Below are 24,740 nucleotides of genomic sequence, written 5' to 3' on the forward strand. Positions count from 1 at the left end.
ACAAATACTACACAAACATATTCTTCAAAAACAGATGAAAATAAATATACAAAAGGAAATTACACTCAACTTACTCATTATATAGTCTTCTTTTGAAACTCACACCTAAATAAACATGTCCCATCAACATTTCTCTTGACAAGTTTATTGTAATTTCAAAGCAATACTTCTCTGGCCATTGATTAACTAACTTTAACCAAGCTCAGTCTTTAGTAACAAGTTTCTCCCTGCCCCTCACAGATGTGTCACTCTGGAGGACTGACCCTGTACCTCACCAGCTGCAGGACTTAAGGGAGCAGGCCCTGCACCTCACCTGGGGAGCATAGTAGAGCTGACCTTGGTGGTGGAGATGCAGGTGAACAGACCCCAAGGTTGTGATTTAGAAGAGCAAGCACTGCCCCTTTGTCTGACTGTGGTGGTGAGGGTATGGGAGAAATGCCCCACTTGCACCTGTCACCTGTAGCAAGTGGATGAGCTGGCCACAAGGACATAAAAAAATGAAACCTGGCACCACCCATCACCAGCTGCCCCACACAGGAGAATGGACTGCACACCTTGTCTGGCAAACATAGTAGACCTGCACCTGGTGGCGTGGGTGCAGGAGAGCTGGCCTTACCATTGCTGGGGAAGGCAGGAGTGCTGGTCCTGATGGCACAGGCATGAAAGACCTTGTTGGCTCAAAAGCTCAGCTTCCACCCAGGCCAAGATTCAAAGCTCTAAGTTGGCATACATCAGGGTCCAGCCATTCTATGAACTACTGGATCATGTAAAAGGACATTCATACTTATCCAATGCTTGAGATCTGCATGGAACAGGGCAACACCTGGGTGTCTGAGAGGAGTCCTGTGGAGGATCTAGTGTTGATAGTGTGGCAGAAGCCACAGTCCTCAAACCAGACAAAAGACTCATTCCATTCAACATTTACAACTAAAGCAGTGTAGACAGAAGGGTTTGCATGTGGAACGTCATCACCCTGCAGCTTCCACGGCAAGATTTCGGTTTGTTTTCTTTGAGGTAAAGTTGTAGAAAGAAGGGGAGAAATGAGGGGATGAGGAGATAAGTGGGATCGAAGTGTATGATGTGAAATTTACAAATTACATATATATCTATATATGTGTTTATATATATGTGTATATACATATATATATACATATATATATGGATCCAAATCCATACAATGGGAAAATGATAGCATCTTCAACAAATGGTGCTCCTCTAACTGGATGGCTACATGTAGAAAAATGAAAATAGATCCATATCTATCACCCTGCACAAAACTGAAGTGCAAATGGATTAAAGACCTAGACATGAAACCAGACACACTAAATATGTTAGGAGAAATAGTGGGAAGAGCCCTGAGCTTATCTGCACAGGAGACAACTTCCTGAGCCGATCCACAACAGCTCAGGCCCTAAGATCAACCATCAATAAATGGGACCTTATGAAACTGAAAGGCTTCTGTAAGGTGAAGGACACTGTCATAGAACAAAATGACAGCCTACAGACTGGGAAAAGATATTCACCAAACCTACATCAGACAAAGGGCTAATGTCCAAAATATATAAAGAACTGAAGAAAGTAAACACCACCAAACCAAATAATCAAATTAAAAATAGGGTAGGAACTAAACAGAGAATTTTCTATAGAAGAATATCGAATGTCCAAGAAACACTTAAAGAAATGCTCAACATCCTTAGTCATCAGGGAAATGCAAATCAAAACAAGTCTGAGATTCCATCTTACACCTATCCAAATGGCTAGGACCAAAAACTCAGGTGACAGCACATGCTGGCAAGGATATGGAGAAAGAGGAACACTTCTCCATTGTTAGTGGGAGTGCAAAATTGTACAGCCACTTTGGAAATCAATCTGGTTCTTTATCAGGATATTAGCTATAACTCTACTTCAAGACCCAGCCATACCGCTCTTGGGAATATACCCAAATGATGCTCCACCATACAACAAGAAAATTTGCTCGACAATGGTCATAGCAGCTCTATTTGTAATAGCCAGAATCTGGAAACAACCTAGATGCCCCTCAACTGAAAAATGGATAAAGAAACTGTTGTACATCTACACAATGGAATACTATTCAGCTATTAAAAAAACAAGGAGATCTTGAAATTTGCAGGTAAATGGATGGAACTGGAGAAGAGCATCCTGAGTGAGGTAACCCAGACACAGAAAGACATGCATGGTATATACTCACTCATAAGTAGATATTAGCCACATAATACAGGATAACTACACCACAAAACAGAGTCAGAAACATCAACCAAGTACCATGTGTGACATGGACCTAGACCACTGCTTGGAAGTAGCAGCACAGTCTCCTTATGGGTCACATGTCTGAAGAGTATGGACTACTTCAGGCATGCACTCTGGCCACCAAACTTAGTTCACTTCCCCCTGACAAGACAGCCATGCCAGGCTACAGAGGAAGAAGTTGCAGCTAATACAAATGAGACTTGATAGGCTGAGGTGAGATACTAGGGGAAGAGGGCTCCCCTGTCTGAGTACTAAGAGGAGGAGCGGGATGGGGAGGGAATGATGGAGGGGGCCACAGTCAGGATGGGAAGAACTTGAACTGCAGAACAAGCAGGTGACTTATATTGCTAATCTCACCGTGTGGGACTAGCTCTGAGACTGGCTGAAATGTCTCGGCATTGTCTAGGCATAGACAATGCTTCTTGTTGACTAAAGACCCCCTATGAATTCCTATTAGATGCTATTCTTCATATGGCTTGAATGAACATTTACAGATGTCTTCTTTTTTTGCTCATACAAAGAGAAGAATTCCAGCCTTAATTGTTCCAATGCACCATACACTTATAATTTTAGGGCTGTATAATGCTTGTGAGAAATTATATGCTTTCAGGACAAAAGAATGAGACACTGACATTGAATCAGACCTAACAGGATGCATTCCTCGCAGCATACTGGACATTGACATTCTGTTTGGAGAAAGTGGTTGAAAAGAAAAAAGGGGGAAAATAGACATGGACAGGAAAGATAGAACAAAAAGTAGATTAGTGAGTCTATTCCTCAGCTTAATGCCTCAATTGCCACTCACAAGAGAGTTTTAATTCACTGAGATAGGATTTTGTATATAGATGCAAAATAAGTTCTAGATACAGTGGTGTAGAATTCAAATGTAAGATTATTCTTCACACACACAATATACATATATTGTATATATATTGTATATATATATTATATATACACTCTTATATGAGTTATTGCACCCATATAATCAACTGTAATTCAAGGTTTACTTTCAATGCTTTGAAAGGGCCATCAAGCTCTTTAGGAGAAGTAAGTTATACAAATTAAATGTTAGTAGATTAAATCATGGTCATGTCAGTTGCTAGTCTACTTTTATCACAAAAAATATACATCTTAAGCATAGCAGATAGATATGACTCTATAGAAAGACAAAGTCTTCAAAAAACCTCAGAAACGTGCAGAACATGACATTTAAAACTGTTTTTATTACTTTAAAGTTTCACTGACAATGAGACAAATTAACTCCAGGAAACAGTCAGCCTACCTCAATGAAGATGATGAGCATCAAAGAACCTTCTTGTGGAGATGGCTTCAAATGTGGCAAACAAGCCACTGGGGAAAACGTCCTCATTTCTCCCGAGACAGAATTCAGCCTAAAAGTAGGGCAAGCTTGGATGCAGGCAGAGTCGATGGCTAAACTCTGCCAAGACAGGTTAAGCAAGTCCTCAATAGTTCCTGCCTCACAAATATGTCTGTCAGCTTTATTGACCAAGAAGGCTGAAGAAGATGTTCCAACTTTAGAGAGTTTTGGGTGACTATTCAGGTAGAAAACTGTCTCTGTCTTCTGCTCATTTGGAAAGCTACTAACCTGCACTCGCAGCACACCCATGTAATCAAGTTTACTCCTCAAGTCTGTGAGGGAGTTGAAGTCCAGGTAGCTTAGTTTTACAATGAAGCTTAGTTGTTCAGGGGTTAGGATGTTTTTAGGTCTAGGTAGCTGTTCTAAGCTGATAATGACCATATGTGATGGAGACTGATTTACATTCAGAAATTTATATGCACCAAGATAGGAAAGATATCTTCCTCAAGGCTGTCAAATACAAATAGTCAAAACACTAAAAGGGAAACGTTTATATAATTCCTGACAATATCCAAATTAATACCTATGATATTTATAGATCATTTTCCTGAGCTTTAGATTTATAATTTTCTGTTTTACTCAATTGGTCCATATGAATAATTCTAAGTCAAATATAGTATTATCCATCAAACACAAAAATAGTTGATAGTTTTTTTAACTTGGCTCTGTTTCAGGATTCCCAAACATTTAAGAATGAATTATCTAAGGATCTTCTTGAACTACAGTATTGGCAACAACCTTAATACCTCTGCTTGGTTTTTTTCACATCTCTTCCTACTGATTGACTTATACTTATACTCCATATTCTTTCATTAATACTTGATCCCTCTTTAGTCCAAAATATTGTTAGTATCCAGTGGCTTAATACACTGCATCTTAGTTAGGGTTATTGTGAAGAGACACCATGACCAAAACTAACTTGAAGAGGACAGGATTTACTTGACTTGCTCTTCCATATCACTGCTCATCATCAAAGGAAGTGTCTTGACTGAAACTTGAGAAAAGATCAGGATGTTGAAGATGAAGTGGACACTATCGAGGAATGCAGGTTTTGGCTTTCACTACATGACTTGCTAATGGGTATTTTTCTTTTTTGTACAACCCAGTACTACCCACCCTAAGGTGACACTATCCACAATGGAATCAGCTACTTACTTCTATCATTACTTGAGAAACTGCCCCATGACACCCACAGGTGCCAGATTGACAAACCCTCCCTTTTCATTTTCCACTTCTCAGATTGCTTAACTTCTGTCATCTGGACAAAAATATAAACCAACCATCCAACCAACCAACAACAAACAAACAGTAACAAAAACCAAAAACCAAACAAAAAAACCCAAAAACCGAACAACAAAACCAAAAACTCTGACCAGCATGAATTGAGATGAAGAAAAGAGTCAAAAAGCCCTAAATCATTGGAACTAGCCTCTCAAATATTCTTAAAAGTATTTTATGACCATCATGTGCTGGAAGTTACCTAAGCAAGCTCTAGCTATAGTTGTAAAACACAAACAAACAACAAATCCCCCCTGAACACCTTTCAGATTGCCTAATAATTTTCATAGTTAAGTAAAAGTGAAATTTGTCCTCCAGTTCTCTATAATGATTAACTGTAATCTCCTAATGTGTAACTTCTTTCAATCACGTAAGGAAAACATGTGATAAGAATTTTGCAGAACTAACAAAATCTTACGTTATCACGCTGAGTTCAATTTATTTTATGCAACACCAGCCGTTTTCCAGTAAATACATGGAAGGGATTATTGAATGACTAGCAACCTATTGATTCCTGCTTTTCTTAATGCTTCATCAGCAATGATTTTTCTTTATCTGCTGATCTTTAAAGAAGGCTGGATTCAAGCATTATCAAGGTTCTCCCTTGCTTCTTCAGAATATGTGTACAATTATATTTACAAAGTCTGTGCATGGTGGTGCATGACTCTAATTCCAGCAGTCTGGAGGCAGAAGAACGTATATGTCTCTGAATTTGGGATGAGCCTGGTCTATTTGGTGAGTTCCTGGCCAACCAAGGCTTCATAAGGAGTCCTTGTCTTAATACTTTTTCCTCTCAGTAAAGTTGTTGTTTTAATGTTTTTCTTGAGATTCAGAGAAAACATAAGAAGGGTACTTACATTTACTTTCTCCATAAAGAACTATGTTTCCTTCCATCACTAAAATCCTCTGATGTCCATTTGTAAAATGAATCTTTTTCATTACTTCTTATTACCCTTGTTTTAGAGAATGAATTTCTCTCTCCTCTCTCTCCTTTTTCTACTCCCTTTTGTTCTTCCTCTTCCTCAATCTTTTCTCTCTGTGTCTTTTCCTTTTTTCCCTGTTCTGCTTTATTTCTGTCTCCTCTTCTCCTTCTCAATCTTATAAAATGCAGCCTAGGTGTGCAACTGAACAGAATAAATAACAAGAGAAATTTTGCTTCAGCGTGCTTACAAACGTGGTCTGATACTCCTAACCAGAAAGTCAAGATGGAATACACAATGGCTGGGCTGTTTAGAGAGTTTGTGGTAGTTATTGTGGATGATAGGTGAGAGGTGAGAAGAAACAGTGACTCACTTCTATTTCCTCTTTGCTTTCAGCAATATTCTCTATGAACAGATTCTCCCTTGATCAGATTTATGACCTCAGCAATTTTTAGCACACTTCAAAGGATAAATTGAGAATTTCTTTTTCAATACCAATGACACCTACCTCTACTGAAATAAGTGTGTGTGTGCGTGTGTGTGTGCGCATGTGTGGGTGTGTGTGTGTTTCCTCAGCCCAGCCTTTCTATCTCCAGCACTCAACAGTCAGGGTGGTTTAACTTGACCTGCCTGGCAGGGAACCAGCAATGTATGTGGGCCTTGTAAGGCATCTTTAATTGCGGTCTACACCCCACAGAGTCTAGCAGCAGAATCTAATGTAAGTGATTGTGTATCTCATAGATGTCTGTAAAGACATAGGTCAGACATGTTATACATGATTGTAATCCCAGTACAGGCAAGAGCATCAATGCACATTGAGGCTTCCCAGGACTGTAGTTGTAGGACATCCTAAACTACATGGAGAGTGATTGTCTCACTCACGTCATCCGCACACCAAATTAAACGTTTCTTGACAGGGAAATTAGTCAACACTATATTTTCAGATTTTATCTAAGTGAATTCCTTGGGAACAGAATTTTCTTTAAAGGGAAGAATGGGAGGATACAAAGGATGGGATAACCATTGAGATGTAACAAGAATAAATTAATAAAAAAAGGAAAAAAAAGAATTTTCTTTAAATAAACAACTGAATGGAAGCACACTAGTGCTAAGGTAAAAGTGGAATTGTGAGTATTCTCTCACCACTCTAACTCCAGGGAGAGAATTCTCTGGCAGATCCAGCAGAGAGATTTGGTTTGATCAAACTTTGACAAGATCAGGTATGTCTTGAGATTGTTTGCTTTACATTTTTAGGTCATTTGTTACTTAGACTTAAAATGTATTCTAATGTTAGAGTCTTTGGTTGGAAATTTAAATTTTGACAAATGTCATAGGAGGCCTTGTAATTCTAAGCAAATCTCATTTCAGAAGCCTATATGCTGGTGCTACTAATTTCAAATAGCCACACAGTAGTTGAGTGTCAGAAGCTTCATTCAGTGAGAGCAGGTTATGCAAACTCTGTACCATATACAAAGTGCACACCTTAAAGGGTTTCTTATTTTTGAAAAAATGAATGCATGAGGTAATACAAATACAATATTTTCCATATTATATGCGTGGACTCTGTGTCCAAATTTTTCGAATGAAGCCTTGGGTGGCTAGCTCAGCAACATTGAAAAATTTGGTTGACATCTTGTAGCCTTATTTTCTCATCTATGTGTTTAGAACTGTGGAAATCCATCCCACATGCAATTACAGGAAAATATACATAACATTTTACTCTGTATTTCTTCATATTTAACAAGGCAATTTCAAAAATACAGCATCATAATATTTTGTGAAATTTAGCTTATACAACCTATGCATTTTGTTTTTTATAGAGTAGATATTTATACACTTATGATAGCTAAATGGTTCTTGGCACATATTGACCTCTCAGTTATTCTTATTCACTATTGTATGATAATTGATACAAAGAATAAATTCTGTTTTAATTCCAGGTGACTAATTATGGATAATACGAATGGATATTTGCTTAACTTTAAAGGATATAATTTTTTGAAGTCCTTTGCAGACATTGAGAAGTTAGAAAAGATGGAAGATTTTGAGATTAGAGATGACGATGTCTTCCTTGTCACATATCCAAAATCTGGTAAGCACCAGGAGTGGTCACTAATGTCTCCTTTGCTTTAGTGTTATGTGTCCAACTTGCTCCTCTCCACTCACCAAGAGCAACAAACCCTCTTTTGCATAACAATCAATGACCAGACAAAATGTAACTGAAACCACAATCTGTAGGAGAGAAGGCCACCATCTATGCATGTACTATGCATGCTGATGGTGAGGAGAAGTGTTATGGGAATGAGATGTGCAATCTAGAGCCAGGAGCAGACACTAGGTCAGCACTGACCTGTCAATGTGGTAGACAAGAATGGCAGTCTGAAATAGTTTCTTCCTAATCCAAATGCATCATAATCTTGGATGAATTTTCTACCATACATCATTTACTTTAAAAGATTTCCACAGGAACTAAGGTCCACGTCACACACACACACACACACACACACACACACAAACACACACACATTTTCTTGTGGATTGAAATCCATAGGTACAGACTAATGGTGCAGAGCTGGTGATATGCTGCAGAAAGGGAAAATCTAATATGATCGTCACTTCTGAGTTAGCAGGGGCCACACTTGGATGTCTCTGTTCTTACTTTTAATGTAGTTGAAGGTGAATCCTTAAATTTATTAATTCTATAAAACTATTAATCTGTACATTGTAATTTGTAAGATTTTTAAATATAAATAAAATCTCAAAATTTTGCATAATTTAAAATAATTAGTTCATTTTTGGAGGTGCCTGAATCCTACAGACTGTGGAATTGTACACTGTTTTGCCATAGAAGTCCTTTGAAAGGTCAGAGGATGGCCCAGTGAGCATAGTGAATGAATGTCTTGGCCTTGCAAGCATAAAGTCCTGAGTGGGAGTCACTTAAACACCTGTAGGCCAGATGTGGTTATGTGTTTCTCTAATTGTGTGCTTCCTATGGTGAGATCCTAGGTAGAGACATGATTCCCAGAATGTCACTAGCCATTTGGAATGCAGACTCAAAAACAACCAAAACACCTTATCCCAAACAAGTCAGAAAGCCATTGTACTCACACACATGCATGCACTAACATATGGGCATGTATAAATTCTCTGACACACTATGCATAACACACACACACACACACACACACATGCACATACAAAGACAACACACTCACCACCCTCACGTATACACACACACCAGGTCTAGGAAAACTGCGCAATAAGTATCCAAACAAATAAACAAAAAAGGTAGTAAAAATGTAATGCTACTAACTCCGATGTGAGTTTTAGCACAATGTCTGCATGTGGGTTATAATATAGCCGTACCTATTAACATCTACAAATAGTGTATGTCAATTAGAATTTTAAAAATTTCCCATGGAACTTAGAGTACAAAGAATATATATTAATAATTTAAATGATCATTACAATGAAATCAGAGTAAAAGAGCTCTAAAATCAAAAAAGGAACTCAGAGAATTTCATTTCTATTTGTACACCCAAGTAGAGATAAAATCAAGTGAAAACTACACTTGCTCATTAGCATACAGGGAATATTTTTTAAAAGCACCATTTGCTTTAATGTAGAATGTATTACCACAGATACTAATTGCTGAAACCTACATCAGGATTGTTATATATTTTTTTACAGGTACCATCTGGGCTCAGCAGATCCTCAGCTCCATTTACTTTGAGGGTCACCGCAACAGCACTGAAAACACCCTAACAATTGACAGAGCACCATTCTTTGAGTACAAGAATTCTAAATTAGACTATGTGAAAATGCCATCACCTCGCATCTTCTCTTCCCACCTTCCATATTACTTAGTACCAAAAGGTCTCAAGAACAAAAAAGCTAAAGTACGTCATAGAGCTTTGGCTTCCTATACAGACAAAATGCTTTGCTTTGTGAATAATATTATTACTTCAGTGTTTGTGCCATGATGGAACATGCAAACATTCTTTAGTTTGTACCTGCATTCTTCCACCAGCCTTCTGAGAGTCTCCATCTATGAATTGTACTACAGAACCCCAAGTGTGAGAGTATTCTACTTACAGAGGTGGCACTGCATTTCTGAAAAGTGGGGATAATCAGTTATTCTGAAACCAGAAAAAGTATGAATACTTATTTTTCCTCCTAGAAGCATAGAAATGAACATAATAATTACTCTGTTATCACACTATCAGTTGAGTTTCTTCCCATCCAATATTCCAGGTACTCACATGAGTGTCTTCTCTGGAATCCAACCATTCTCTTCTCCTTTACCTCCTTCTGCGCCCTCTTTGGGGACCTCCACCCTCATAACAACAAAACTCCAGCTCTTCTTTTCTGCCAAAACCATGCTTCAGCATATTTTATGAACCAATCCACTTTAAATTAGGTGGAGCAAGGTTTACACAACAAGGGCAGGTATAGCCAAGAATGTCCTTATCTGAGCAGGGACCTGATGTTGTGGTTCAGTAATTAGCATTTAAAATGCATAGCACCTTTCATCCCAATGCTTGGGTGGCAGAGGCAGGCAGACCTCTGTGAGTTGCAGGCCAGCCTGGTCTACAGAATGAGTCCAGGACAGCCAAGGCGACATAGAGAAACATTGTCTTGAAAACAAAGCAAAAAAACAAGAAAAAAACAAAAAACAAAAAATAATGACCAACCCCCAACAAACAAGACTAAACGTGTTTGTTATTTACTAACCATGATCAGCCATGATTCTGTGAAAGGTCTATAAAATTAGCCTTGTTTTTCATTATTATAACTTTGGGTTAGTTTTCCCACTGATTTGAATCCTGTCACTTCTGTATTCTAACATACTTATACTGGTGGCCTTTTCTATGGATTTTAACCTCGTGGTTTAATTTTATTAATAACGTTCTCAACTTTAGTATTATCATACATGGGCCTTTTATAGCAAAAATGTATTTTTCTATTTTTATGATATCTTCATTATTAAAACAATTTAAATTAAATATATTTTAACAGTATGCTTTCCTTACCCCAAGTCCTTCCAGATCCCCTCACCACCACTACCCACTAAACATTACAAATAATATAATTTCTAGAAAGTTGACCTGTGCTTTTGTGCATGTGTGAAACTCCATGTAAATGAAACTCTTCATTGACTGTTTATAGCATAAAAATAAGTTGATAACTAACTACTTTTTCATAAATACTACCTTGGAGAAATACGTATAATGAACTATTGTATAACAGTTCAGGACTTTTCAGCATAACTATGAATTTCTAATGAAACATGGTGGGTTTTCCTACAGATTGTTTATCTTTACAGAAATCCCAAAGATGTTTTGATCTCCTTTTTTCATTTTTCAAAGTTGATAAATTTCATAGAAGTTACATATACCATAGAACATTTTCTGGACAATTTTCTGGATGGAAAAGGTAACAACATTTATCCCTCTCACTTGTTTACAAAGTACACATGATATTTAAACCGTCTAGATTTAGGGAAGACATAACCAAGAGATGGAGGGGACCGTGGGAAGGTTATAAAGAGCTATGATTTTCAAACAATGTAACCAGAAAAACAAAACCAATGGTTTTCCTGCCAGTGTTGGGACCATTTGAAGGTTGTCAAATTTGCAACACTGTATTATTAAGGTATTTTGGCAAGACCATAAGATATTTAAAAATACTTTATCCATTGTTTCCCTAGATAATGGCATAGGAAGTATCATAAAGCTAAAGTTGAGAGTGAAGTTGAACTCGCATGACACACATTTGTAAGGATATTGATGAATTTTTCCTGCCATTATTGAGGAGAATTGATGAATGAAAAAGCCATATGGAGTGTGGAATCAGAATCTCACACATTTCTATTGTTATATTCAAGTTTTGTCTCTTATGGCAAGGAAATACCACTGTCCAGAGATCTTATAGACTAGAAGAAATGGAGACATATGCCTTCAGGTATAGGAGAAATAAGAAGTTCCCTTAAAGGTATCTTTAAAGTCAGACCCTTGGACTTCTTTATTGAAAGGGTTTGAGATTGATTTATCTTATGAGTATTTTGCTTGCATGTATGTCTGTGCACACACGTGTGCAGGGAATTCAGTGGTCAGAAGAGGGCATCAGATTCCCAGGAATTGGAGTTATAGCTGGTGTGTGAGCCACCATGTGAGTGCAGAGAACAGCACTCAGATCCTGTGCAAGAGTAGCCAGTTCCTTACTCACTGAGTGGTGTCTCCAGCTCCTGACCCTTGACTTTTTCAAGGTAAGTTGGTCTGAGCCTTGTGTAGTTGGTTAAAAAACAACTCTTTTGAAATAATCATATGATGATTCAATAGTAGAGGCTTCAGTTTTAATACGGAATAGTGTGAACCAGAAAAGAAAGACTTGACTTTGCTGCTCAGTAGTATGATGCCTTGACTTGTTACTGAGTAAATTTCCTTTCAGTTTTTGGAAGCCGTTGGTTTGACCACATTAGAGGCTGGTATGAACACAGACATGACTTCAACATAATGTTCCTGAGCTATGAAGAAATGAAGAAGGTAAGACATGAATGTTCCCATCTCTGAATTTAAACTACACACTCCCAGGTCCCCCCATTCCTCACTGCCCCTTGGGCATTTTGTGGGATCGGGTTTCTGGCTTTCAACCCTTCCCTTACTAATGTGAATGCCTTGGGGATCTTTCTCCCTGAAGATGTCTCTTCTGATTCCTTCGGAGTACCCACCTGTGTCAATCAGGACAATTATAGGTCTCTAGAGGAGATGTACCTTTTCAAGTCTTTATCAATATTCAATTATTTGTATTAGTAGATTCACTATTGTGTTGCCCTCTGTGAGCAAAGCATGCATTGGTCTTATCCACTGTCTTACACTCTCAGTTTTCTTTGCTCAAGACTCTTCCCAATTTTTAGTAATCATAGTTTATCTTTCAGAATGACAGACATCCCACACCCTACTCCCCTCTTCATGGGAGCCAGATGTGGTAACTATTTCTCTGTATTGCCAGGTCTCACTTAATCTGTCTTGTAAGGTTCATCCATTCCCAACAACTGGTGTTTACTTCTCACTGTGTCTAAATAATACTCCAATTGATGTATGTATTGCACTTTCATTCTTTTCTATATTAATAAGCATCTAAGGACATTGCATGCCTTGACTGTAGTGAAGTGTGCATTCACATTGGATGCCTATAAGAGTCTGGAATGCAGACTTTATTTTCATTAGCTATATAATGAGGAATGGGCTTACTGGTATATATGGTGGGCCTATTTTTATTGTGTAAGAGCCCCACTGTTTTCCATGGTGAATGCATTTAACCCACTCAGTGTCTTATCTGATATGTCATCACGGTCATCTACTTTTGTTTATTTGTCCTTTTTTTTATGCCACTGACTAAAACCAGTGTCTCCTACATTCCGTACAAATATTCTCCTGAGTTACATTTTCAGCCAGAATCAGGATTTTTGGAGAAATTTTGCTTTGGTCTTTTATTTCCTTGAAGGCAATAAACACAATTTTGCTGGAAACGTTCAGGTAATTTTAATATTTGTAACATTACTTATTCTATTTCTATCACGGTGCTTTTATTTCTTCTTGGCCACGTTGCCTTGCTTTTTCATGTCCATTCATGATCACCACACAACAAAGTTATTTGTAGAAATAAATTAATGACTATGATGTAGTCATTGTGTGGACGACATAAATGTCTTTCACATGATCACTTAAAAAGAAATTAAGGCAGTAGCAAGCTTAGAAAGCTCTCCTACACTCCAACACTGCTCAGCTGCATGATCTTGCGATTCTCTTATGGATCAAGCTCTCTAAAACTCATTAGTTCTTCACATTTGGGAAGCATTTTCAGTTCCTCTGAACTGGCACTTAATGTATTCTCAAAAAAGAAATCCATGTTTTTCCAATTACAGACATCTTTTCTCATCATCTTCTTTCAGGTAGGCTAGGTGTTGCTAGGAGTTAATCTGTCTTCTTCTCTCCAAAACAAACATTTTCCTCCCACATTGTTTTTGTTCAGTGTTTTTTCACAAAGAAATGACACATATACAAGATACAAAATTCTGTAGATGTTTGACATAGCTTTTTAATCTGTGATGTATTTTAACTTAGAGTATTCTGGGTTGACTTTTAATTTGGATTGCCTACTTAAAGTCAAAAATGGAGTACTAAAAATGGCAACCAACATTTTCTCAGACTCTATTTGAATTCTTAGGCTGTTGATATTTGCTTCACCAAAATGGAAGTCATAATTTCACAATTACAAATTTATTATAGGAATTTGTATCCAATACTTGGTTACAAGTCACTGTAATATAATGCTGAGCCATTTATCTAAATTTTAACAGTACATTAAAAGGATGCATTAATGCATCCTGGTAAGGAATTTTGTTCACATGCTCTATTATGTAATTACTATATCATATTGAGCCCAGTAGTTTTTACTAACCTTTGCAATCAGAAAGTATGAATACATAAAATTTAACCACTATATGGAGGTCATTTACATATTTAATGCCTTTTCCAATAAATTTTGCAATATTTTGTTCTATTACTTTTAATGAGATTTTAAAAACTGTACTGAATGTAGATTATCTGTTTGTTTTTTTGTGTTTGTTTTCTTCCATAGACATTTGTGTAATTTCTGGCTGCGCTTGTTAACTTTAATGCTAAGTTTATTGCTGTTACTGATGCACTGTGGATGCCGTTTTCATAATAATGCATACACAATCACAGGGCGTTTGTATGGTTTAGATTGTGTTCTATATGTCATTGTAAAATGTCATAGTTATTTGTGAACACTTTCTTTTTTTGTGTGAACTTTTTAAATTGAACACCATGTGACCTGCTTAGTACTGAGCTACATCTTATGCCTCCAGTTCACCTTCTGCTTTTCTTGTTGTTCACCAATGTTTATCTCCTTTATAATCCCCCAACTTTGTAGGAGTAGAGGCAGAGAAGCTTGAGTTGTTCCCATGGTCACTTGAAGATATTTATATATTTCTATATTGATTATGATATCATCTGTGTTTTATATGTAGCCTTTTGTGTTTGAAGAAAATTCTTTCTAATACTGTTCTGTTTTACTAAAAAAAATTTTCCAGTAGCCATTGGCAGTACCCATATTAATTACTTTCCTGCCCTGATATAATCCCATTTCCTCATTTGCTTGTATTGAGCCATCTTTGCCATCCAGAGAGGAGATCTTCAATTACATACCTAATCATGTCTCATGTTTGGCAGTAGTGCATACTTCTATTACAATGTCACTAATTTCTCAACCCATGACTATTTCAGGACCTCAGAAGCTCAGTGCTTAAAATCTGCAGTTTTCTGGAGAAAGAACTGAGTGAGGAAGTTGTGGATACTGTTGTGAGACAAGCTACATTTCAGACCATGAAATCTGACCCACGAGCAAATTATGAACAGGTTGTAGATCATGCCTTTCAGAGGAACGAAAACGAAGGCACTGTCATGCGCAAAGGTTAGACTCACTTGTGTTTTGTAATCAGAGTACCCAGAGTCTCTAGACAGATTACTGAGAGTCTCTAGAATCTGTGTCCTTGGAGCAATAACACTGGGAATGCAATTTGTTTCTTCAGGAGCTAAAGACGCTGGGGACCCAAAAAACATAAAAAAACATAGTGGATAAAAAAAACAAAGAATTTCACCTAAAATGTAATACTATTTTAATAAATAAATACAACTTTAGTTATTTAATAAGTATGGATTTCCTTCTGTATAGCTCATATGACTCAACTATTTTATAGTATATTGGTAGTATCAAACTAGGCAATGGATATTTTAGAAGAGGCAATTTTTAAATTATACTTTCTTTTTTGATTTTGAAAGAAAGTCATCCTGTTTGGTCCAGGCTGGCATCACAGACACCTTGGTTTCCTCCTGCCTCTTGCTTGGAAATGTTGGGATTAGACTTCAGGCAATTTTCACAGTTTTATTGTTTTTCTTTTGGTTATATTTTTTAAACCCATACTGTATAAACTGTATATTTGAAATTCAGGAGGCTAAATTGCTCTTTCCTTAAGTGTTATTTTTTCTTCATAACTACTTAAAATTCACATAACTTCACACAATAATTATAGAGGTTTATTAACCCTATCTACTGAAACAAAATTATATATCAACATTTTATGTTTGATTTCCATTTTTAAGACACGGTCTCATTCAAGAGTCTCAGGCTGGGTTTGAACTTGCTTTATGTAACTGAGGAGGATGCCCTCTCACTTAGTCCTGTCTCTCCCTCCCAAGTCTTGAGAATACAAGTAAGATCAACCATATCCAGTCACTATGTCCTTACTATGTGTCAGAAGTTGTTAAGAAAGAATGACTCCCCCTAAGTCTTTATTCTCCAAACTCAGGTTTTTTTTTTTTTTTTTTATTTATTTTTTTTTTAATACATTTTTATTAATTTATACATATTACATCTCAGTTGTTAGCCCATCCCATGTATCCTCCCATCCCTCCCTTCCTCCCACTTCCCCCCCCTACTCCCCTCCCCTATGTCTGTGTCTGAGGGGGATCTCCTCCCCCTGAATATGCTCATACGGTATCAAGTCTCTCCTTGGTGACCTATTATCTTTCCTCTGAGTGCCACCAGGCATCTCCATCCAAGGGACATGATCAAATATGGGGCACCAGAGTTTGTGTGAGAGTTAGATCTTCTTCTCCACTCAACAGTGGAGAATGTCCATCGGCTAGTCCGGGTAGGGGTTCAAGGTTTTTACTGCCTATTTTTTCCTTGGCTGTTGCCACAGTTTGCGGAGGACCCCAGGGCCCAGACTCGCCTGTAGTTTTCCAGGACCCACTGGATCCTTCCATTTCCTCTTTCTCCCAGGCTTCTCACACCTAAAGATTCAATAGGATGTCCTCCCCTCTTACCCATTATTCTGGTAGGTACAGTTTTTCATGGGGACGTACACCTTGGGCTAGTGTCTCGATATAAGTGAGTATATACCATTTAGCTCTTTTTGCTTCTGTGTGAACTCACTCATTATGACAATTTCTAGTTCAATCCATTTGTCCACAAATTTTGGAAATTCCTTGTTTTTAATAGCTGAGTAGTATTCCATAGTGTAAATGTACCACAGTTTCTTTATCCATTCTTCTGTTGAGGGACACGTAGGTTGTTTCCAAGTTCTAGCTATTATGAATAAGGCAGCTATGAACATGGTTGAGCATATGTCCCTGTTGTGTGGTAGTACATCCTCTGGGTATATTCCAAGGAGTGGAATAGCTGGGTCTTGAGGAAGCCCTATTCCCATTTTTCTGAGAAAGCACCAGATAGCTTTCCAAAGTGGTTGTACTAGTTTGCATTCCCACCAGCAATGCAGGAGTGTTCCTCTTTCTCCACACCCTCGCCAGCATGAGGTGTCAGTTGAGTTATTGATCTTAGCCATTCTGATGGGTGTAAGATGGAATCTCAGTGTCGTTTTGATTTGCATTTCTCTGATGACTAAGGAGGTCGAGCATTTCTTTAAGTGTTTCTCAGCCATTTGATATTCCTCTGTTGAGAATTCTCTGTTTAGCTCTGCGCCCCATTTCTCTATTGGGTTATTTGGTTTGGTGGTGTTTAATTTCTTAAGTTCTTTATATATTTTGGATATTAGACCTTTGTCAGATGAAGAGTCGGTGATGATCTTTTCCCAGTCTGTAGGCTGTCGCTTTGTTCTCTTGACAGTGTCACCAGCCTTACAGAAGCTTCTCAGCCTCATGAGGTCCCATTTATTAATTGTTGATGTTAAGGCCTGGGCTGTTGGTGTTCTGTTCAGGAAGTTGTCTCCTGTGCCTATGAGTTCCAGACTCTTCCCCACTTTTTCCTCTAACTGGGTTAATGTCTGTGGTTTTAAGTTGAGGTCTTTAATCCACTTGGACTTGAGTTTTGTGCATGGTGACAAATAGGGGTCTAATTGCATTTTTCTACATGTAGACATCCAGTTAGACCAGCACCATTTGTTGAAGATGCTGTCGTTTTTCCATTGAATGGATTTGGCTTCTTTGTCGAAAATCAGGTGAGCAAATGTGTGTGGATTCATCTCTGGGTCTTCAGTTCGATTCCATTGATCCACTAGCCTATTGCTGTGCCAGTACCATGCTGTTTTAATTACTGTTGCTCTATAGTACAGCTTGAGATCAGGTATGGAGATTCCTCCAGCGGATCTTTTATTGTAAAGGATTGTTTTTGCTATTCTGGGCTTTTTGTTTCTCCATATGAAGTTGAGAATTGTTCTTTCAATATCTACAAAATATTTAGTAGGTATTCTGATAGGGATTGCATTGAATCTGTAAATTGCTTTTGGTAAGATGGCCATTTTTACTATGTTGATTCTTCCAATCCACGAACATGGTAGATCCCGCCATCTTCTGATGTCATTTTCAATCTCTTTCTTCAGAGGTTTAAAGTTTTTTTCAAATAAATCCTTCACTTGCTTGGTTAGGGTTATTCCTAGATATTTTATATTGCTTGTGGTTATCGTGAAGGGAGTAATTTTTCTAATTTCTTCCTCTGCCTGTTTGTCATTTGTATATAGGAAAGCTACTGACTTTTTTGAGTTTATTTTGTATCCTGCCAATTTGCTGAAGGTGTTTATCAGCTGTAGGAGTTCTCTGGTGGAATTTTGGGGGTCACTTATATACACTATCATATCATCTGCAAATAGGGATAATTTTACTTCTTCCTTTCCCATTTGGATCCCCTTGATCTCCTTTTGATGTCTTATTGCTCTGGCTAGAACTTCAAGAACTATATTAAAGAGGTATGGGGAAAGTGGGCAGCCTTGTCTGGTCCCTGATTTTAGAGGGATTTCCTTGAGTATCTCTCCATTTAATTTAATGTTGGCTATTGGTTTGCTATATATAGCCTTATTGTGTGATGGTTTCAGCGCAGAATTCTACCAGTCCTTCAAAGAGGAGCTAATACCGATACTATTCAAGCTATTCCGAAAGATAGAAATGGATGGAATATTACCAAACTCCTTTTATGAGGCCACAGTCACATTGATACCTAAACCCCACAAAGACCCAACAAAAAAAGAGAATTTCAGACCAATTTCTCTTATGAACATTGATGCAAAAATACTCAACAAAATACTCGCAAAGCGAATACAACAGCATATCAAAGACATCATTCACCATGACCAGGTAGGCTTCATTCCAGGAATGCAGGGATGGTTTAACATACGGAAATCCATCAATGTAATCCACCATATAAACAAACTGAAAGAGAAAAACCATATGATCATCTCTTTAGATGCAGAAAAAGCATTTGACAAAATCCAACACCCATTTATGTTTAAAGTTCTGGAGAGATCGGGAATACAAGGCACTTTTCCAAACTCAGGTTTTTAATTCAGTAAGTGATTTCATGCAGCATTTTATAGCATAACTAGACATGTATTTTGATTACTTTAAGTAATTCATTACTTAACTTTATGGGGATGGACACTCTCTTTGTACATAACTTTTAAGTGTTTTATTGCAATTTCTCTAGATTTTGGTAATGTCTGAGAATGTGCTTTTTTTCTCTTCTCCCATTTAACTTCCCTTTACTTCTTATTCTCTATCTAGACCACTGCTCATCAATTCTCATACCAATATCAGTTCTCTGTCCATTACAAATGTAAGGAATGCTGTCTGTGCAATCACATGTGATAGGAGAAAATATCGTGCTATTGTTTCCATTTTAAAGGGCTGGTGAAGTTGATTGCAAAAATTTATTCTATAGAATCACAGTAGTGGCAACTATGGTGCCCTCTCTGACTTTGATGTGTTATTGTGTTAATTGTGGTATTGCATACATTTTTTCAGTGCTCATCCTTCTTTAAAGAAGAGTGAGGTTCCAAATTCAGCAGAAAACTCAGTTATTTTGCATGGGTGGCAGAAGATACTGAACTTGATAAGAGTGACCGTTGCTTTGGTAGGTCCACTAACTTACACTGTACTGTCCCTGTGCTTATCCCATTAGGTACCGTGGGAGACTGGAAGCATTATTTGACTGTGGAGCAGAGTGAAAGATTTGACATGATATTCAAGAAGAACATGAAAAGTTTTCCCTTGAAGTTTATCTGGGACATAAATGAAGACTAGAATTCTATCTAATATTTGCAAAAAATAACCATAAAAATCCATTCATCAGAAGCCATACTGTAATCACAATAGTGATACGTTACTATATTTTAATCATTACATATTAAGCTATATAAAGGTACAAAATGAGTAAACTATGCATTAATTAAACACAATGAGACTAATAAGCTATTTCAAATCATAACATTAAATTAGTTTGATTCTGACTTAGCATGGGCACTATGCACTAATGACATAAATCATGATCCTTTGTGGTGGAGAAAATGCTGCAAATAGTATTTTTCAGTACACGTTTTATCTTCATCATCTACAATTAAGTTTTGGATCAAGAAACATTAACCATCTTCCCATTCATACAATAAAATTTTAACGTTTGCTCAGTCAAGAATGTGTGAGGAATATTAAATTTTTTAATTTCAAAATCTGTAGTCAAGCATTGAAGACAACTACAACTGACAATTAAGATAACAGGTATAGAAGAGGGAAGATGGACTCACCTACTTAAAAAGGATAAATTTTTATTGATGAATTTTTGTTGAATTATTTTTGTATTATTCCACAATGAATTGCTATTACTATTTTCAACATGTGTGAATAATGGACTTAAGATTTTCTTTTACTCATAATTACAATGTTATTGATACTGTGAACTACATTTTAAAATAATGATCAATAAAGTATCTAGAACTCACTTAACTGCCTCCAAAGCATTTCCTCATGGATTAAGTGTGTGTGTGTGTGTGTGTGTGTGTGTGTGTGTGTGTGTGTGTGTGTGTGTGAATTTATTGTCAGTTTTAATATAGTAACATTAACAGAGTCTCAGCTGAGAAAACCTGAGAACCGAGGAGCTAGGTCCTCGCTATGGGTACATGAGCATTGAGGGTAGTCCCACAATTGCTGTCTCGCATGCAAGCATGTGTGGCTATAACCCTGCGTTTCCCAGTCCATCAGCCTGGGTGGCTAAGCTGCACTGATCTGGTAGTAGAAGGCTGGAAGGTCACGGAGAGTTGTGGCTCCCTATTCGTCAATAAAATCTTGGAAACCCTGATTCTGATATCAGGGACAGTATCAACAGCAGCAGCAGCAGCAAGTCAGCAAATTACCAGGGTGACAAGAAGGAAGGCCGAATGTACAAGTGGAGGAACTACCTTCCTTTAGCCATACCATTCCTCACCTAAATTACTACAGAAAACTGACACAATTGGGGAGCGTCTTTCCAAACAGCCAAGGCAGGATCCTTATTCAGGGAGGCTCCCTACTCAGATACTTTGATTTATGGGAAGTTGTTGTTATAACCAACCATAGTAATACTTCTTCTTAACTCTAGGTAGTGTTGGTGTTTTTTCCCTTAGCTTCACCTTGTTGAATCTAGACATCACCGTGTTCCATGCACACCTATGATGAAAGTTTGAGGGGAGGGCAAACAAACAAACAAGGAAAGAAACAAAGGAACAAAGGAACCAAGAAACAAAGAAACTAATAAAAAGGAATAAATTTAAGAAGCTAAAGGGAACAGCACAAGTTAGAGGCAGATAAAGTAGGAGTGGAATTAATAGGTTTAATTCACAAAATAAAAGAAGCAAGCTCAGGGCATATTAAAGAAATAATGGCGCCTTTAAAAACCATTATTAATTCATGTATGTGATGGCAAATACCTATATTTGCAGGTGATGTTCTGCTGCCTTGGATGTAAAGCTTTTCTTTTATAGACCACATCATGTTAAGAAGAAAATTTTCATTTTCTCCTATAAATCTTGTTTAACTACTCAACATAGAGCCATGCTGTGCTGCGTTCAGTTGCTAATCATGACACAGCCAAAAGATCATTGTCAGTGTAAACATCAAGAGTCACTGTCTTTTACAAGTTGATTTTCTCAAATATTCTAATATAAAATATTCAAATATTTTATGTTGTTGGGAGACTTCATTTCCCCCCTTATCTGCCACTAGAAGAATGTAGGAGGCCTGTGTGGTGGTGCAGCCTTCAATCCTGGCAGAGGTAGAGGCAGAGGTAGATTCAGTGGCAGAGGCAGAGAAAGAGAAAGAGGGCAGCCAGGGATACAGGGAAAGACCCTGTCCAAAAAACTTCTGAGGTAGTTCTGTTGTGAAGTTTGCAGTGTTTAGCATTCTCTCTTGCAATGGACCATCTCAGTTGGGTAAAGGTCCTTCAGAATGGGAGTTCTTGAAGCATTGGTGGGAAAGGGTTTGGCAGTGACAGACACAGCCAAACCAAGAGGTAGTTTGAATCTGAGTGTGTTTTGCAGGCAAGCAGTCTAGATATTTATACACATTTTTGAAACGTGGAGTGTTTTGTGACCATGTTTCTCATGGAGTAGAGTCAAGAGAGTCAATGAAACACTCAGGCATACACAGTGCAAAGTACAAAGAAATATTATTGTCTGTTTGAGTTACTGATTTGAATGAAACAATGCCGGGAACAGAATGCTAAGTAAAGGCATCATCATTCTTAAGTTATTGGCTTGGTATCAGTATACATTTGTTCTCTTTGTCAAGGGTCAGTGTTCTCTCATTTTTTGCTCGGCACCTGTGTGCTGAGAGTTGGGAACCAAGACAGTTTTTTCCTTACTTCTCCTCTCTAATATATGAATGCCACTATTTGGGGCTTTCTGAAACACTTACTTTCTTTGTAAACCATAATATAAACAATTAACTAATGAATAATTCATAGCCATGTTTCTTTTAATAAGTGGAGAAGACCAGTAGACCTTGGCAGTGATCTCTAGGTTTGAACAGTCACTGGCAGCAGTCCCATGTTAGAGCATTTCATTGAAACGTCATCATGTCTGAAGGGTCCAGGTATGGGAGTAAGGTTAGGAGAAAGAATAAAGACAGAATATGCTATCAGAATGAGGAAAAAATAAGGCTGCCATCAATTCTTCCTGGCAGGAACATCAGGCCCATTCCAGGAGGCTCTCCCTGGGCAGGGGTTGTGCAGCAGCATTTGTCATACAGACTCCACTGGAGGAGTCACGACAAACTCTCATTCCCTCAAGATAACAGCAGGTGTCTCCTCTATCAAGCTACAATTCAAATTCACTTATAAAACATGGTCATAATTTTAATCATCATTTTCAAATTGGAAAAATTCCCTAAGTTCTGCTATAGTGTTCTATAGCTTCTGCCAGTCTTTCGACTTTCATCTTTATTCAGTCCCACTATTAACTCTTCCCTGGGCTCTCATGGGCCTACTCGCATTCTGAAAGAGTAGTCCTGGAAGCCTCCACAGGTTTTGTGGTGATGAACAGGGGATGAGAATACTAGGATGGTCTCTATCAGAACAGCAACATCTGGTTGGTCCCTCATGTGCCTGATGCAGCCTGCCAGCACAAGGCAGCACATCACCATGGCAGTGGTACCAATCCAAAGAAGAAAGGTGATACAGATGATGGCCTCCTCACAAGTCTGTTTGTATTTCTCCTTTGCTTTGTATGAGCTACTCTGACATATTTATGTATTCTATTTATTTTTAACTTTTCTTTCTTTTCTCTTATTGAAAATAGCCTGCCTCTCCCAAACTCCTCAGAAGTCTTCCCCACCTCCCCTCTCATTGTCATCCATACATTTTCTATCTCTACATAGAAATTAAACAGCATCTACCAAATAAAAATAAATGGAAAAGAATAAGACAAAACAAAACCAACCAAATCAGAAAAGGACAAAACAAAAATAAGGGAAAGTGTAAAAACTAAAAACCTACAGAAAACACATCTACATGAATAAAACACAGGTTCATACTCACACAGCAATCCCATAAACACACAAGATTTGAAGCCATAAAACGTAAGGAAAGGACTTGAAAAGTTAAAAATCAATAAAGAAAGTGAAAAGGAAAAAACATGAGAATACATTATGTTACAAAGAACCTCCAAAGATGCCCTTGTGTTCATTTGGTTTGGTCATCTACCGCTAGGAACAGCACCTTCCATTAAGAGTAGTTTGTATCCCCAGTGACACATCATTGGAGAAAACTAATTATTCACTTGTGAGTTATCATTGATTGGAGAAAGCATCTGAATAAGAGATGGGCGTTTGTATCCACTCTGCTCTCAGTGCACTCATGCAAACTCTGTACATGTGGCAATCTCTGTGAGTTCATGTGTGTGCCAGTCCTACTGTGCACATAGACCTTGTTAACATGCTGTCCTTTATCTGCTCTGACTCGGGCACTTTTACTCCCTCTTTTCCTCAGGATGCCCTGATCCCTGAGAGGGGACATTTAATAGAGAAAGCCCGTTTTGGACTAAATGTTCTGGTTCTATGTATACCAAATCCTGAGTCCAGTACCCACACCTGGGGAAGACAGATGGCATCTCTAGGTGCTAGACCCCTACTTCCACCAGGCCGCCAGCAAAATGGCAGTAATAAGCTACACGGGCCTCCCTGTACCCTGCACGTCCTAGAACTAGCCACTACCTGCATTCCCAGAGGCTGGAGGAACCCATCGACTATCAGCCAATACTAGAGGCAATAACATGGTTGAAGGCCAGAGGAACAACACAAAAATAAGATCCTAAGCAATATGACAGCATTACAAATGTATCATTTTCCAGCAAGCCAAAAAGAGCATAACACAAATATGGAATAAGAAAATAACCTTAAGTCTGCTCTCACACGATAATAGAGTTCTGTAAAGAAGAAATGAATAAATTCGTTAGAGAAATACAGGAAATCATAATTGAACAGGGGTTCGAAATGAATGAAATTGTCTACGACCTGAAAATCATGTAGCAGCAATAGCAAAGCACAATCGATAGGGAC

The 24,740-nt window shown here is 37.8% G+C and overlaps 1 protein-coding gene across 1 annotated transcript; it reads left to right on the top strand.

Annotated features, from left to right (window-relative positions):
- The first annotated feature begins 7,784 nt into the window (after positions 1-7,784).
- On the top strand, positions 7,785-20,652 carry LOC311593981 (amine sulfotransferase-like). Its single transcript, XM_084775412.1, has 6 exons — positions 7,785-7,936; positions 9,535-9,743; positions 11,154-11,280; positions 12,295-12,389; positions 15,156-15,342; positions 19,840-20,652. Exons 1-6 carry the CDS (start codon positions 7,795-7,797, stop codon positions 19,959-19,961), a joined length of 882 nt encoding a protein of 293 aa, XP_084631538.1. The 5' UTR covers positions 7,785-7,794; the 3' UTR covers positions 19,962-20,652.
- The last annotated feature ends 4,088 nt before the right edge of the window (positions 20,653-24,740 follow it).

The sequence above is a fragment of the Acomys minous genome (assembly GCF_964271855.1).
Source record: "Acomys minous genome assembly, chromosome: 3".
In the NCBI taxonomy this organism is placed as follows: domain Eukaryota; kingdom Metazoa; phylum Chordata; class Mammalia; order Rodentia; family Muridae; genus Acomys; species Acomys minous.